The 17,739-nt window shown below is 35.3% G+C and overlaps 1 protein-coding gene across 9 annotated transcripts in view; it reads left to right on the plus strand.

The window, feature by feature from the left end:
* Positions 1 to 17,739, plus strand: part of NBEA (neurobeachin) — a 656,478-nt gene that overhangs the window by 397,871 nt on the left and 240,868 nt on the right. For all 9 annotated transcript variants that reach the window (XM_025263201.3, XM_044927359.2, XM_025263205.3 and 6 more), the window contains one exon: positions 2,879 to 3,003. In XM_025263201.3, coding sequence (XP_025118986.2) covers positions 2,879 to 3,003 — 125 coding nt within the window. The remainder of the gene's footprint in view (positions 1 to 2,878; positions 3,004 to 17,739) is intronic.

Raw genomic sequence — 17,739 nt, forward strand, 5'->3', positions numbered from 1 at the left:
GATCTTCCAGATTCATGGTATAACAAGTAATTTGAAATTGAAACATGATGTTTTAAGTTATTATTTTCTGAGATATTTTTATCTCATTTAACTCTTCTATTTTAGATGACTTTCTCTTACATCGCTCCACCAGGGCAGGTAGGGAGAACAGCCTCTTCACCACCAGATGGAGATAGCAATCTAGGTTCCCCACTTCCCCTCCACTGACATCTAGGGAGTGGGCAACTCTTTATTACTGCTTGCCAGGGGTGGGAGTTCCAGCTCCCCACATGCTGTCCACTATTAGAGGGGTGGGGGGTAGCCTCATTGCTTTCCATTAGTAGTAGAAGTCCTGACTGTACTGTGCTCCTTCCAGTACCATCCCATAGGAAAGGGAGAAGGATGCCTCATTCTGTCCATAGGGGAAAGAAATGCAGGCTCTCCACGTGTTCTCCACTGACCCCTTGAGGGTGGGGCAGCTGGTCAACAACCAGCAGAGATGAGGGTCCTGGCTCCTTCTTTCACTTTCTCTGATATCACCACCCCAGTGTGGGTGTGAGGGCACCCCATTAGACCATCATGAGGTTTCAGATCTACATTCTCCATTCATCCTCTGCTAGTGTGTGTCTGTGGGAACATAGCTTCTCTATGGTGTTTGGTTGGAGTACAGTAATTGTCATCAAGTTTCCTGTCTTCCTAGGATGCCCTTTTCTTCATCTTTCTGCTAGAGAAACATGCTTTTAAGGGGCTTTTCCTTTTTTTTTTTTTTTGTCTGTACCTGTTGTCCTGTCTGGATTGCTAGCTTCTTTGCCTCTAAATCTAGGGTATCTGAGACAAAAAAATAAACCAGGGAGGTTTTATTTTTAAGTTTTATTTGAGTTTTATTTTATTTTAAAATAAACTCACCACTTTGTTGTTCTCAGGCCCTGTGGTCCTTAACCTGTCTGCCTTCCATGCTCCATTCAGAATTTTGTTATTTTTGTTTTGTATATTTGTATCATCCAATTTATTTTTAAGTTATATTTAATTGGACGAATAGAGGAAAGTATGTCTGTGGTTAGAAACTGGCGAAAACATCAGATATCAGGTTTCTGCACATCAAATTGGTTACTTAAATTTAACATACTTTCAAGGAAAATCATTATAGCAAGTGGTATTCCTCAAACTATTAGAATTAATTTGCATTTGTAGGGAAAGAAATTATCCTGTTTTAAATTAATGACAGAGGTACACTATTTGTAATAATTAATCAACAGATAATCCTTATTTTGACAGAAAAACAATATGTTTAGAAAAACAAGTATATTAAAATACACTTTAAATGATTATAATTTTAATGTTTTTATGTATCCCTTATATTGATATGTCCTTTTACAATTAAGTTATAGAAAAAATCAAATACCCATAAAATGTAAAATTTTTGTTCTCAATAACTATGATTTTCTGCAGATTTTCAAAGTAACAAAAATTGTTTTAAATTAATTCATTGAATGCTTATTAAAATCATAATATGTGCCAGACATTGTGCTAGAGAGATAATGATGAGCAAATTGTATGGTTTCTGCCTTAATCAAGCACAGTGTTCTCGTATAATAAAATATCAAAGTAAAAACTGAAATTGAACCTTCTGTGAAAGCATTTTATATGTTTTTATGAGTGGTGATGCTCAGGAAAGTCAGAATGTTGATATTATCTTTTGAGTCTATGTCTCCAAGTATTATACAGAGAGAAACAGACTTTTCAAGCAGCAGCATTTATCACTAATGTTTACAAAACTAAATTGAACTTAAAAGTGATATCGTAAAATGTTCCATCAATATACAACAAATATATTTCAGTTGTTTTCTCTAATATCACGTAGATTTTTAACATTGGTTTAAAGTGTAACATAGTTTAGACAGTGTTACCCGATGATGGCCATGATTGTTAATGGCTTGTATTAGCTGAAAGCTGTAAAATCATCCAAGGACTCTGTGAGCATTAGAATAATAATTTACCAAGACAATTACCACATACTGGAATTTTTTGCAGCTCTAATTCAGTATTATTAATAATGGATAAAATTGCACTTTTCTCAGGTTGCTGTGGGCAGTAGGGAATTATTTCAATGAATATTTCAGCACATTATTTTAATCATTGTTCCACCAAATCCAAGTGGGCAATATTTTATAGTTCTTAATTCAGTTACTAAGAAACCATGGTCATTAAATTGCAAACTATTTGTAGTGAGGTCTATCCTGTGATTTACAAGCCTTGTTAAAAACAGTGTAAAAGAATGCAAACTATGCCATTAATACTTGTAATTTGATGCTGCATTTGTTCTAAACTCCCAGTGATTAATGTTTTTAGTAAAAGAAGGAACATTGTATGGAAAGCAGACCTGAATGTTATAATGCCTAAAATATGAGAATGTTACTATTTTAAGTTTGTTCATTTGCAGAGAAAACATAAGTATACAAATGCAATTGTAAAACAGAAATATCTCAAAAGTTACCTTAATTTTCCAATGAGACTAAAGAAATAAAGATTTAATTGTATTCGTTATTAAGAGTTAGATTTACCATAATATATAATGCCATTCACGTTCTTGAGGGGTTGAATGTGTGAAAGTTGCTCAGTCATGTCCGACTCCTTGCAGCCCCATGGGCTATACAGTCCAGGAAACTCTCCAGGCCAGAATACTGGAGTGGATAACCTTTGCTTCTCCAGGGGATCTTCCCAACCCAGAGATTGAACCCAGGTCTCCAGATAATATTTAATCCTAATAAAAAGAAAGTGTGCAAAGCTTTTAAATTTTATTGTGTAAACAGTCTGTTAATTCATATAACTTGAAAAAGTGTATTTCCAGTTATACATCATTATTAATAATCATTCTTATTTTTCATGTTCCCATTCTTAGCCAATTGCATGATTTCTGGCGTTTGGATTACTGGGAAGATGATCTTCGTCGAAGGAGACGGTTTGTCCGTAATGCATTTGGCTCCACTCATGCTGAAGCGTTGCTCAAAGCTGCGATCGAGTACGGTGAGTACCGGTGCCTCTTACACTGGAATGCTCCTCCATTGTGAGGTGACTCTCTGTGGTTGATAGTTCTTTTTTCTTTCAGTACCTTTTCAGGTTCTCCATGTCGTAAGTCAAAAATGTTACATTCTACTTTATTGTGCAGCATCATTTAGGTTACACTTAATTAACCCAGTATTTCTCCCACTTGATGTATGTTAGACTCTTCAGCTTCCTGTAATAGATTAGGAAGACTTTACATAATTGGTGATTACCCACCACCTTCTCACACAGCCTAAAACAAGAGTAAAGTCATTTTCCTTTTCAGCATGTTTCAAACTTTGGTCTTTCAGATTTTTTTCACTTAAAAAATTTACTATTGTAACTGTGTATTCAAATTTATATATTTTTATGTATAATTTGTGTGGGTATTTGTACATATGTACACTGTGTGAGTATACATGAAATATATATACAAACATGTGTACTGTTATGTATATACACATATACCTGCACATGCTTGAGTATTTAAATATTAATAATCTCACTATATGGCATTCTCTATTTTAACCCTATTCTATTCTATCATTTTCAGTCTAATAAAATAAATAATGCCTCCATATGCCCATGTAAGTTCACAATCCTCCAACTGCAAATAAAGTTTGAAAAATACCATCCTATATTAAAGATAGCATGAGCTATCACACTACAGTAGACTTGCATCCTAAATTGTCCTTTATAAAATGTGCAATAAATAGTAAATATCAAAATATTTTTTGTAATTTAATAAAAATGCTGCTTTTCTAATTAAATAAAAATTTAATAAAAATACAATTTTTTTAAATTACAAAATTTTTTGTAATTTAATAAAAATTTAATAAAAATTAAAATTAATAAATTTAATTTTAAAAACCTAAATACTTTAGATTTCTGTCCACCAAAAAGTGTACATAGGGCTATTCTGTCTGTGCACCTAATTTTAAATAGTCTAAGAAATTTAAGTTTGATTGATCATGTCACAATTTTATAAACCACATACCCTCAGAAAATACCATAATTGAATACTGTCCATATATTTTTGTTATTAACTACTTTTATTCTCACAGTCACTTGATTTTTGGTTTTTTTTTGGTTTTTTTTTTTTTTTGAGAGTAATAAGTGAGCCATGGGGCTTCCCGGGTGGCTCAGTGGTAAAGACAAGGATTCTATCCCTGGTTCAGAACATCCCCTGGAGTGGGAGATGGCAACTCACTCCAGTATTCTTGCCTGGAAAATCCCATGGCCAGAGAAGCCTGGTGGGCTACAGTCTGTGGGGTCACAAAAGACTTGAACTTTACATAGTGACAAAACAACACCAACACACAATAGTGAGCCATGTGTTTTGATGCCATTCATGTTCTGATAGATTAAATAGAGAAAATATGTAACCTTAATAGAAAGAAAATGTACACAGCTTTGAATATTTACTGTATAAACAGTCTGTGAATTGATATAGTTTACTGAGGATCACAACAAAAATAAATATGTGAGGATTCCAGACTCCTCTGTCCATGGAATTCTCCAGGCAAGAATACTGGAGTGGGTAGCCATTCCCTTCTCCAGGGGACCTTCCTGACCCAGAGATTGAACCCCAGTCTTCTGCACTGCAGGCAGATTCTTTATAGTCTGAGCCACCAGGGAAGCCCAAAAACTATTATACCTAAAATAATACTATACAGTAAAAGTAACTACAGGAGAGACAGTGCTAAAACATATATATATATATTAATAATATATATATATATATTATAGTTGATTTGTACTGTAGGTGATTTCTTTAATCAACTCAAAAAAAAAATCACCTAAGGATTCTGATACCTAAGGAATTAATACCAACTTAAAATGAGTTGTTACCTTTATGTCCTACAAAAGAAATTCTTAAAAATATCTACTTAAAACAGCATGCTTTATAATATGAATTTAAAATTTTTAAAACTTTATTTTATATACATCCATTTAGCAATTTTCATAAACATCTGAAAACAATATGTATTTTTTTAATTTTTTTTTTATTTTATTTTATTTTTAAACTTTACAATATTGTATTAGTTTTGCCAAATATCGAAATGGATCCGCCACAGGTATACATGTGTTCCCCATCCTGAACCCTCCTCCCTCCTCCCTCCCCATACCATCCCTCTAGGTCGTCCCAGTGCACCAGTCCCAAGCATCCAGTATCGTGCATCGAACCTGGACTGGCAACTCGTTTCATACATGATATTATACATGTTTCAATGCCATTCTCCCAAATCTTCCCACCCTCTCCCTCTCGCACAGAGTCCATAAGACTGTTCTATACATCAGTGTCTCTTTTGCAGTCTCGTACACAGGGTTATTGTTACCATCTTTCTAAATTCCATATATATGCATTAGTATACTGTATTGGTGTTTTTCTTTCTGGCTTACTTCACTCTGTATAATAGGCTCCAGTTTCATCCACCTCATTAGAACTGATTCAAATGCATTCTTTTTAATGGCTGAGTAATACTCCATTGTGTATATGTACCACCGCTTTCTTATCCATTCATCTGCTGATGGACATCTAGGTTGCTTCCATGTCCTGGCTATTATAAACAGTGCTGCGATGTACATTGGGGTACACGTGTCTCTTTCCCTTCTGGTTTCCTCAGTGTGTATGCCCAGCAGTGGGATTGCTGGATCATAAGGCAGTTCTATTTCCAGTTTTTTAAGGAATCTCCACACTGTTCTCCATAGTGGCTGTACTAGTTTGCATTCCCACCAACAGTGTAAGAGGGTTCCCTTTTCTCCACACCCTCTCCAGTATTTATTACTTGTAGACTTTTGGATCGCAGCCCTTCTGACTGGCGTGAAATGGTACCTCATAGTGGTTTTGATTTGCATTTCTCTGATAATGAGTGATGTTGAGCATCTTTTCATGTGTTTGTTAGCCATCTGTATGTCTTCTTTGGAGAAATGTCTATTTAGTTCTTTGGCCCATTTTTTGATTGGGTCATTTATTTTTCTGGAATTGAGCTGTAGGAGTTGCTTGTATATTTTTGAGATTAGTTGTTTGTCAGTTGCTTCATTTGCTATTATTTTCTCCCATTCTGAAGGCTGCCTTTTCACCTTGCTAATAGTTTCCTTTGATGTGCAGTAGCTTTTAAGGTTAATTAGGTCCCATTTGTTTATTTTTGCTTTTATTTCCAATATTCTGGGAGGTGGGTCATAGAGGATCCTGCTGTGATGTATGTCAGAGAGTGTTTTGCCTATGTTCTCCTCTAGGAGTTTTATAGTTTCTGGTCTTACGTTGAGATCTTTAATCCATTTTGAGTTTATTTTTGTGTATGGTGTTAGAAAGTGTTCTAGTTTCATTCTTTTACAAGTGGTTGACCAGTTTTCCCAGCACCACTTGTTAAAGAGATTGTCTTTAATCCATTGTATAGTCTTGCCTCCTTTGTCGAAGATAAGGTGTCCATATGTGTGTGGATTTATCTCTGGGCTTTCTATTTTGTTCCATTGATCTATATTTCTGTCTTGTGCCAGTTCCATACTGTCTTGATGACTGTGGCTTTGTAGTAGAGCCTGAAGTCAGGTAGGTTGATTCCTCCAGTTCCATTCTTCTTTCTCAAGATCACTTTGGCTATTTGAGGTTTTTTGTATTTCCATACAAATTGTGAAATTATTTGTTCTAGCTCTGTGAAGAATACCATTGGTAGCTTGATAGGGATTGCATTGAATCTATAAATTGCTTTGGGTAGTATACTCATTTTCACTATATTGATTCTTCCAATCCGTGAACATGGTATGTTTCTCCATCTATTAGTGTCCTCTTTGATTTCTTTCACCAGTGTTTTATAGTTTTCTATATATAGGTCTTTAAAACAATATGTAATAGAGGTTGTGCTGGCATGATATTATTAGTGACACTGAGTTGCCAATACCACATTTGTATAGGATTCACATTATACCACATTTGTCATTCTACAGGTTGCTTGTATAAAGGGTTTGTTAGAAAAATATTTATTTTGCTTCTCTATAAAAATGGATGCCTTATTGTGTATGTTCAATTTGTAAAATGTCTCTTTTGCTAAACCAGTGTCAATCCTTATCAGACATAAACTTATTTTTTTATTAACACCTTTTTAAGATTGTCATGTATTTTAGTAATACAGTAACCACTATTAATGTATCTAAACTAAAATATTAAATTCTGATTTTTAAGTAGATGAAAGATATAGGTGATAGTAAACATCTGTGTAGTATAAATGTGTCTTAAAATATATAGTGATTTATGAGGGCTTCCCAGGTGGTGCTAGTGGTAAAGAACTTCCTGGCCAATACAGGAGACATAAGAGATGCAGGTTTGATCCCTGGGACAGGAAATCTCCTGGAGCAGGGCCTGGCAACCTACTCCAGTGTTCTTGCCTGGAAAATCCCATGGACAGAGGAGCATGGTGAGCTACACAGTCCATGGGGTCACAGAGAGTCAGACGTGACTGAAGCGACTTAGCACAGCATGACACAGGTGTTTATGAATTTTGAATAGTAGATCATTGGAAATATTCAGAACCTATTATCCCTCCTGAGTTGGATTCTTTGATAAAAGGAAGGTAGGGTATGTTTTTATGTTATGCATGCACATGTATGCCATGAAGCATTCAGGACATCTACATGGTGCCCATGCCAGGTCTACTTTGTAGTCACTCCTGGAGGTAAGGTAGAGTGTTCTATCCTGTGGTCAGTCGCCTCAGTCGTGTCCAACTCTTTATGATCCCATGGACTGTAGCCCGCCAGACTCTCTGTCCATGGATTTCTCCAGGCATTGAACCCGTGGGATCTTCCCAACCCAGGGATTGAACCCATGGTTCCTGCATCTCCTGCATTGCAGGGAGACTCTTTTACTGCTGAGCCACCTGGGAAGCCCCTAGGATGGGTAGTAGAAGACAAAAAAGAACTCAAACAATTCTACTTCCAGAAACAGTTCTAGAACACTCCTCTTCAACTTCACATCGGAGGACTTTAGGAAGTGGGTAGAAGGTAGGGAGTAAGGTGAAGTATGGAGGATGTGAAGAGGTGAGTGAAAAGTGCTCCCTGGAGTGATCTGTACCTAGAAGTAGAAAGAGGAATTACAGATGGCCAGGAACATAGTCCTGTATCTTCTCCCAAACACTTTTGTGCCTTCTAACCTATGTATAAAGTATTTCTTCAGAAGAAATAGGAAGTAAATGTCAGTAATTATTACAAAGCACTTCATTCAATGAAAATAGATGTTGAAAGACTTAATTGAAAACATATTTTGTATATTTTAAAGAAAGCTTTTGTATTCACATTTTCCTAGAACATTCATAAAAGCTAACAAAACTCAGACCATCATCTGGCCACTCTGCCTGCCATTAAACATTTAAATGTGTTTTAAGTACCTTAAAGTCTGGCACTGTGTAGACTAACATCCAAATGATTTAATGTTTTGGTTTGTGTAGATGTAGATGAAGGGTATAAATATAGCACAAACCTACAAATTTTGAGAGAGCTTCTAGAACAAATTGAAATTCAATTATTTCTTCTTCTGTATTCAATAATTGCAGTATTTCAAATTCTGTCTTGAAAGTTAAACATTAAATGCACAGAGAAACTCTGCTTTAATCTATAGTCAGTTTGGTTTTTTTTTTTTTTTTCTGTTCATCTACATTGTGGCAACAAAATTGTTTTAGGAACAACAGGATATTTTATGACTGGAATGTTAAGTATGGCTAGAAGTATTTGAATCAGTGATCTAAGTTTTCAGAATGTTAACCAAGTCGTACAAGCTGAAAGAATAACCTAAAATTATTTAAATAGAGAATATTTATTTACATGGCCATCAAAGCAGTCCCTGAGATTGATCACTGGTCATGTCTCTCTGTTCGTGTAGTACACTATGTTTCAAGAATGTGAGCCTATATCAATATAACAGAAGTGAAACAATTTGCAGAGTTAATGTTTTAATAAATATGTTTTGAATCAGTAGACTTTTCCTTCAATTCAAACATTTTAGATTAAATTATACTTAAACTTTTGTGTACTGGGCAGAAACAGATGCAATTTAAATTTCATGACATTATTTTTAGGTAATTCATTTGGAGCCACAAAACAAATACATTAGCAATAAAATACATTAGCAATACTTTCTTTTAAATGAACAAATAATCAGAATTGAATATATTTTCAAAGAGACATAAAAGAGAATTATTTCATATTTACATTGAAAAGTGTTTTCTTGCATTTCATTATTGAAACTTTTGGTTGACCTTTTTCAGTTGGAAAACATCCTTAGCACTGATGGAGTTTTTCATGCTTCTTAGTAATACTAATGAGTTGAATAATTTATGAGGTTGTCATGTGCAAAAGATTTGGTGTGATTTGATATACTTTTAGCCTCTGGTGTTGGAATGTGATTAATAAAAACCTAGAGGCATGTAATTTTTTTCCTGGTGTTTAATGTTCTAATTTCAAATGTACTCAATGTGCTATTTCAGTATTTTCTAATACTAAAATCTCATTAAAGTGCAAATTTAATTGATTATAAGGAATTTTGCAGACCATAGCAATGGAAGAATATAGTGAAAATATTTTAAACTATAAATTCATCTTTTGATCTGCTGGACTTTCTTCTTCAGGGCAAATTAGCTAATAAGCAAGTGATTGAAATAGGAGTGTTCTATGTATTGCTTGTATATTAAAATAAAACCTAAACTAGACAGATTCTGGCACTGAAAGATTATGCTATCAAAAAAATAGTTAAAATCTTAATAAGTTTGGTTGTCTTGTTGACTGTCAATTATCATTTTGGACTCTCTTTCCCTTCCATGAAATTATAGTGGAACAATGTTTCATCAAAGCTTAAGATCTCAGAGTCCCCCATGTCTGTGATCAAAGACATCATCCTAAATAGGTCTGATCAGTCATCGCAGAGGAAGGCAGGCTGCTTTAGCCAGAGGAAAAAAAAAAAACTTGGAGCAAAGATGACAAAGTTAATCAGTCATTTCTTTGGCAATAAATAATAAGATATGCTGAGAACTGCAAATGAGAACGTCCTTAGGTTCCTCAGAGATGTGTCCGCTTAGCACCTGGTTTATCCAAGCTTGTGAAGCCATCATGATATGACCTTGATGAAGAAAAAGCAGCTCTGTAATAAATCTGGAATTAAATTAGTTTTGATGGTATATGCATGACTACTGTAAAGTGCTACTTGCAATATTCAAGAAACAAGAAAAGCACTGAGAATTTAAAGAATACTAATGCAGCTACATACAGTTGTTGAGACAGGCACTTCAAATTATCTGACTTCATTTTTTTTTTTACTTCAATTTTTTGAAGACTTTACACTTAGTTGGAAAAGATTATTTGAGTTTTTAACCTAGTGGTCTCGATTGTTTGTACCATATTGTCTCTAGCAGACATCTTATAATTGTTCATTGATAAGTTCATTTTAGTTGGTCTATTATTAATTAAATCTTCATACCTGAATGAAACAGATGATCTGATTATTGTTAAAATAATTTATTGAAAAATTAATGATGTAACTTTTGTATGAGTGAGAAAAAGACATACATGGAATCATCTTTCAGCTCTTTTTGATGCCAGTGCACATTTTAATATAATCTCATCTTTACCTCATAGTTTTATAGTCTCTTAAAAGAACTAAAATGGATTATTTAAATGCTGACTTATAAAATATGTTTATAAAATGCGTTTTAAAGTTTTCATATAAGAACATTTTCATGACAACCAAGGTTTTAACAACTCCCCTGTTTTTATGTTGAAGCTTTAGATGGAAGGCTTTAAACTGACTCAAGAGGAAACAAGTAGCTTCATTCATTTGAACGCATTTATCAGGTATCTTCCACGTGCCATGCATGCACGATGTACAAGGTTCAGAGGCTGAGACACAGTTTCTACCTCCTCACAGCACTTAGTTTAGTGCAGTGATTCTCAACAGGGATGGAAGTCAGCCTGTGTTCCTGCTGTCTAAAGGGTAGAAACTAAGAATGCTGCTAAAATACCCAACCATTCACCAGACAGTTCATCAAAAGGACAACAAAATCCAGCCGAAAACATCAGTAGTACCAAGGTTGAAAAATCCTCGTATAGTGGAAAGAAATAAGCTATTCTCATAGAGGGAAGTGGTACTTCATAAAGGAAAGGAAGGAAGATGGATGACTCTGGGGATAGTGGGTTGGAATCAGCTTCACTGAAATAGTTACTTATGAACTGACTTGAGAGAAGGTTAGGAATTTATCAGAAGCAGCAGAGTTAATAACAGAAATTTCCAAGACATGGAGGCATTAAAAAGCCTAACTTACTTCTTTGAATGGGATCAATATTTTGTACTTGGTAGTAGCTCACCTTATGAAGTTATCAGAAAATGTTTCCATTTTAGGTATTTTATATTCTGAGATAAAAAAATAAGTTGAGGGCAGGAATCATATCTTTCAACCATTTCATTTAAAGCATTCATATTAATACAATTTCATGTACTTAATTGCTGCTGTTTACTTGACAGTTCATTCATTTCAAGGTATCAATTCAGTTCAGTCACTCACTTGTGTCCGACCTGTTGTGACTCCATGAACTGCAGCACACCAGACCTCCCTGTCCGTCACCAACTCCCGGAGTCTACCCAAACCCATGTCCATTGAGTCAGTGATGCCATCCAGTCATCTCATCCTCTGTTGTCCCCTTCTCCTCCTGCCCTCAATCTTTCCCACCATCAGGGTCTTTTCAAGTGAGTCAGCTCTTCGCATCAGGTGGCCAAAGTATTAGAGTTTCAGCTTCAACATCAGTCCTTCCAGTGAACACCCAGGACTGATCTCCTTTAGGATGGACTGGTTGGATCTCCTTGCAGTCCAAGGGACTCTCAAGAGTCTTCTCCAACACCACAGTTCAAAAGCATCAATTCTTCGGTGCTCAGCTTTCTTTATAATCCAACTCTCACATCCATACATGACCACTGGAATAGTACATCCATACATGACTGCTGGAATAGTCAGCCATAGCCTTGACTAGACTGACCTTTTTTGGCAGAGTAATGTCTCTGCTTTTTAATATGCTGTCTAGGTTGGTCATAACTTTCCTTCCAAGGAGTAAGTGTCTTTTAATTTCATGGCTGCAGTCACCATCTGCGGTAATTTTGGAGCCCAAGAAAATAAACTCTGTCACTATTTCCACTGTTTCCCCATCTATTTGCCAAGAAGTGATGGGACCAGATGCCATGATCTTAGTTTTCTGAATGTTCAGCTTTAAGCCAACATTTTCACTCTCCTCTTTCACTTTCATCAAGAGGCTCTTTAGTTCTTCTTCACTTTCTGCCATAAGGGTGGTGTCATCTGCATATCTGAGGTTATTGATATTTCTCCCGGCAATCTTGATTCCAGCTTGTGCTTCCTCCAGCCCAGCATTTCTCATGATGTACTCTGCATAGAAGTTAAATAAGCAGGGTGACAATATACAGCCTTGACATACTCCTTTTCCTATTTGGAACCAGTCTGTTGTTCCATGTCCAGTTCTAGCTGTTGCTTCCTGATCTGCATACAGTTTTCTCAAGAGGTAAGTTAGGTGGTCTGATATACCCATCTCCTTCAGAATTTTCCACAGTTTATTGTGATCCACACAGTCAAAGACTTTGGCATAGTCAATAAAGCAGAAATAGATGTTTTTCTGGAACTCTCTTGCTTTTTTGATGATCCAGTGAATGTTGGCAATTTGATCTCTGGTTCCTCTGCCTTTTCTAAAACATCTGGAAGTTCATGGTTCACATATTGCTGAAGTCTGGCTTGGAGAATTTTGAGCATTACTTTACTAGAGTGTGAGATGAGTACAATTGTGCGGTAGTTTGAGCATTCTTTGGCATTGCCTTTCTTTGGGATTGGAATGAAAACTGACTTTTCCAGTCCTGTGGCCACTGCTGAGTTTTCCACACTTGCTGGCATATTGAGTGCAGCACTTTCACAGCATCATCTTCAGGATTTGAAATAGCTCAACTGGAATTCCATCACCTCCACTAGCTTTGTTTGTAGTGATGCTTCCTAAGGCCCACTTGACTTCACATTCCAAGATGTCTGGCTCTAGGTGAGTGTGAGTGATCACACCATTATGATTATCTGGGTCGTGAAGATCTTTTTTGTACAGTTCTTCTGTGTATTCTTGCCACCTCTTCTTAACATCTTCTGCTTCTGTTAGGTCCATACCATTTCTGTCCTTTATTGAGCCCATCTTTGCATGAATGTTCCCTTGGTATCTCTAATTTTCTTGAGAAGATCTCTAGTCTTTCCCATTCTATTGTTTTCCTCTATTTCTTTGCATTGATCGCTGAGGAAGGCTTTCTTATCTTTCCTTGCTATTTCAAAATATACTTACAGCATTTTAACACATATATTCATCCTTTCAGTGACCACATTGAAGCATGACAGTGTATGGAATAGGTCTATAAGTATGGTATTTTCAAATTCTGAAATTGTTTTTTTTATGTCTGTACTTTATTTCCACCTAGTGAATCAAAAGCCACCAAAGGTAAGGAGGTGACAAAATTATATCGATAGATCTATTGCTGAGTGGCATGGAACTGCTCATATTCTTGCCCATATTTTTAGACTAATTTTTATAAAATGTACCCCAAAATAACATTTATAAATAATTAAAATAGAGTATGATAAATGTTTTCATCAAAGTATATTAAAAATGTTACATAAACTCAGTGAATAAGGCTGTCCGATTGAATAAATAAATTTTAGTTAGACTTAAAAGGATGAATGGAGATCTTCCCAAGCCAGTAAGTGGAATGTTGGCAACATGGACAAAGGGACCACACAACACAACATGAATTGTTTGGGGAACAAAAAGATAATATGGGGAGTTAAGGAAAAGGCTGTTTGGAGCTATCCTGTGAAAGACTTTGTCAGCAGAGCAGAAGAGGATTTTTATTTGGGAAAATGACAAAGCATAGAAATTAAGTGTCATGCTAACTAATAAATGCTTGTTATTGTTCAGTTGCTAAGTTGGTCCAACTCTTTTACAACCCTATGGATTGTAGCCCACCAGGCTTTCCTGTCCACGAGATTTCCCAGGCAGGAATACTGGAGCAAATTGCCATTTCCTTCTCCAGGGGATCTTCTGATATAGGAATCAAACCTGCATCTCCTGCATTGGCAGGCAGATTCTTTGCCACTGACCAACCTATGAAGGCTTTAACTAATAAATTTTATATAGTGCAAAATCTCAATCTAAACACCATTCTTTTCCTAGACAATGTGTTGCTGTAGATACATTTGAAATTTTTCCAAGTACAAGAGTCTCATTGAACATTTCCACTCTCTAAAGTTAATCTGCTGAATTTGGCCCACTGGTCTAGTCTGTCATCCACATAGGTTTCTCAGTATAGATGAACTGACAGTCATTCACAGACTGTGCATTCAATGTCATTTATAAAAACATTATTTAAAATATCTTTGGTGTTTTTAAAAGTGTTTTAGACAACCTATACCAACACCATCTCTTAACTATCCTATTTTTAAAAAATTAAAGAATCTATCTACAGTGCGTTCAGTTCCTGGGTCGGGAAGATCCCCTGGAGAAGGAAATGGCAACTGACTCCAGCATTCTTGCCTGGTGAATTTCATGGACAGAGGAGCCTGGAGGGGGGCTTCAGTCCCTGAGGTTACAAAGAGTTGGACACAACTGAAGTGTCTAACACTCCCACGTCTCCGAGCCAGTTGCTTATTTATCCAAAACATCTCCTACTCCCATTTCTCATATTTTTAAAGTAAAATATCCACACTGAATTTTATGTAAGGCTTAAGAAAGAAAAGACCCTGATGCTGGGAAAGACTGAAGGCTTGAGGAGAAGCGGGTGACACAGGATGAGATGGTTGGACGGCATCACCGACTCAATGGACATGAATTTGAGTAAACTCTGGGAGTTGGTGATGGACAGGGAGGCCGGGCATGCTGCGGTCCATGGGTCGCAAAGAGTTGGACATGTCTGAGCGACTGATCTGAAAAAAGAAACACCAAGCTTCATTCCCCAGGTTAATTCCATTCACTGCCAGAGGAAGTCTCCCCACCCTCTCAGCCCCTGTTCAAGTTGTCCAGTTCATCTTTTCTTTCATTCCAAGAGTTACAAAACTTTTCCATTCTGCCACTCATCTGCCATCTACCCTAGACTCATAGTGAAAAATTTCTTTTATGTATTTTCCCCTCCCTTTCATCTTCCCTTCCTTCTTTCCTGAAAATAAACATGATCATTGTAGAAAATCTAGATAATGCTCAAAAAATTTAAAGAAGGGAGGAAAAGGGCACTCAAAGACAACCATGTGAAGATAGCTTCCTTTACCATTTTGACATACTTATTTCCTGCTGACCTTTTTCTAAGCATACTTTTTAACATAGGGACCAAACACTATGCTATTTATTCAAGAAGTCACAAAGGTGAATAATCCATTATCTCTCTGCTTTATGCTATTTAGAGGGTTCCAAACTGGCCCAAATTTTCTATATGTTTTAGCGTTTTTTTCCCACAAGTGTGCCATGTGATTTTTAATGTAATGAAATCCTATTTAAAATATTCTGAAATCACCCTAAATTAATGATTAATCAGAGTCCTACCACATAATATTCAGTCTAAAACACAGAGATTCTACATTTATCATCATGTATAGTCTTAAAGTATGACTTATCAAATTTCCTTTAAAAAGCATAGAGCAGTTTTCTGTGTTCACTGCATTAAGAAGATTGTTAAGTTAGCATGCAGCACTTAAATTCAACAATATTTTCTCGAACCTTTTTAATTGCATTTTTTATGTTAAAAAATGCTGTTTATGAATATCCCCTTTGTTGGTCTGCTCTAAGAAATACTGCTTACATATAAATATTTTGAATTAGGAATAAATGAAATTCCGTTTTTGCTGTCAGAACCAAATTGTAAAAATGCACTGCTTGTCTTTGAAAATCAGTATACTCTATTAGCAGGCCTGTCAATATAAAAAGTGCATTCCATTTCCACCTCTTGCTCTAATAACCTCTTCTGTGTTACTCTGAGGCAGTTCACATAATCAGAGTATATTGTCAGCTTACTGGAGTTGGGGAAGCATGAAATGAAAATCACGTTAATATTGATCCAATTCTTTTACTTGCAAGTGTCCTTGATGTCCTTTTCCACAGAGCAATAACTGTTGATGTTAGGTAGCCATTTTCTGTTATTTCTTATAGTCTAGCAAATCGTTTACAAGCACAACTAATGTGAATAAGAACTTACCACTTAGAAGAATAATCTGTGAACATTCCATCTTAATTAATGCCCATATTGCTAATTCTGCATATTTATCCTGCCACTGAAATATTTTGGGGGGGCTTTTCAGAGAACAACCTACTTGCAGATATAAGGTTTATATCTCGTTTAAAACAGAGTCTGCACAAGTTACTCATTTCATTAGTAAAAGCACAAAGGATGCTGTACTCTAATTTTATGTGATACAATGATATGCTAGATGGACCATAAATAGTAGCATCAATTATTAGTTCAGGGAAGGATTACCATTTCTGAATCAAATTCATTGTAAATTTGAAACTAGTTTCTTCATAGTTTTATGGTGGTATAGATAGTATCTATTTTGGATTATAAAATATATTCTCTGTCAACAAAAATGAATTGAAGTAAGAACCATGATTAAATCCAGTGCATTCAGACTAAAATACCCACAACTAAGGAAGGAGTCTAAACTGTCCAGATTTTTTTTCTATATTTGTTAACTGTGGTCAGTAACTTCACATTTTTTATTTAAAGTCTGTTTGAAACAACAGATGGGAACTGTCTATTTGAATAGAAACAGTCTGTTTCACTTATGAAAGTATATGCTTTCATAAAATAATTTTGTATTGATAAAGCAAGGCTCCTGACTCAGCATCAGATATAAAGGAGAAAAAAAAAGATCCTGAGATTTCCAGTCATTCTTTCCAATAGTGTTTTTATTCAGTGTCACTTTAACAGTGTTCACCATTGGGATTTTTCTGTTACAAAGGCTGTTTTTCCTTTAATCCTATTCTGTACAGAAGAGTATTTTTTCAGTCCTTGGTCTTCAGCAAATCTTTATTTCTCTGTCTTCATCATTCATGCTTCTTAAGAAAGGAAATGCTATATTTGTACTATAAAGTCAAAGGCAAAATTTAATTTTGAATTTAAATTACTTTATGGAGAGATTATTTATTTTTTTAGTAAATGATTGTTACAGTAAAGTTTGTTCTATGTATGTATCTGCTGCTTTTATGTCACATTAAGTGGCATAAAATATTTTTGAACGGTAGGCTTCTCAATACAACAAAAAGCATTTTTTCATCTTTTTTGTAATGTTCAAAATTGTAAACTTCTCTATAATAGATTGATTCATATGTATTATTGCATGAGATATTATCACCATATCTCATGTAATCAGCTGAGAGGTATATTTATCTTAAAATCATTTTCTTTTAAAGTAGAAATTAAATAATATCATTAGGAGTTACTAAAAGCACTATTCTGTAAAGGTATTTCTTGCTCTGATTTCAACTTTAATGAGAAAGAACAACCTCTATTTTAAAATTAGCCAAAGTATCATATGTCATTAATAGTCCTAGTCCATTTTGTCAAAACACATTTTATAAGCTAAAAATGTTGTGAAATGCTATATATTGAAAAGAATTTCTTCCCCAAAAATGAATGCCATCTTAAACTGATTTTAAGATGTTTAGTAA

The sequence above is a fragment of the Bubalus bubalis genome, chromosome 13 (assembly GCF_019923935.1).
Source record: "Bubalus bubalis isolate 160015118507 breed Murrah chromosome 13, NDDB_SH_1, whole genome shotgun sequence".
Lineage (NCBI taxonomy): Eukaryota > Metazoa > Chordata > Mammalia > Artiodactyla > Bovidae > Bubalus > Bubalus bubalis.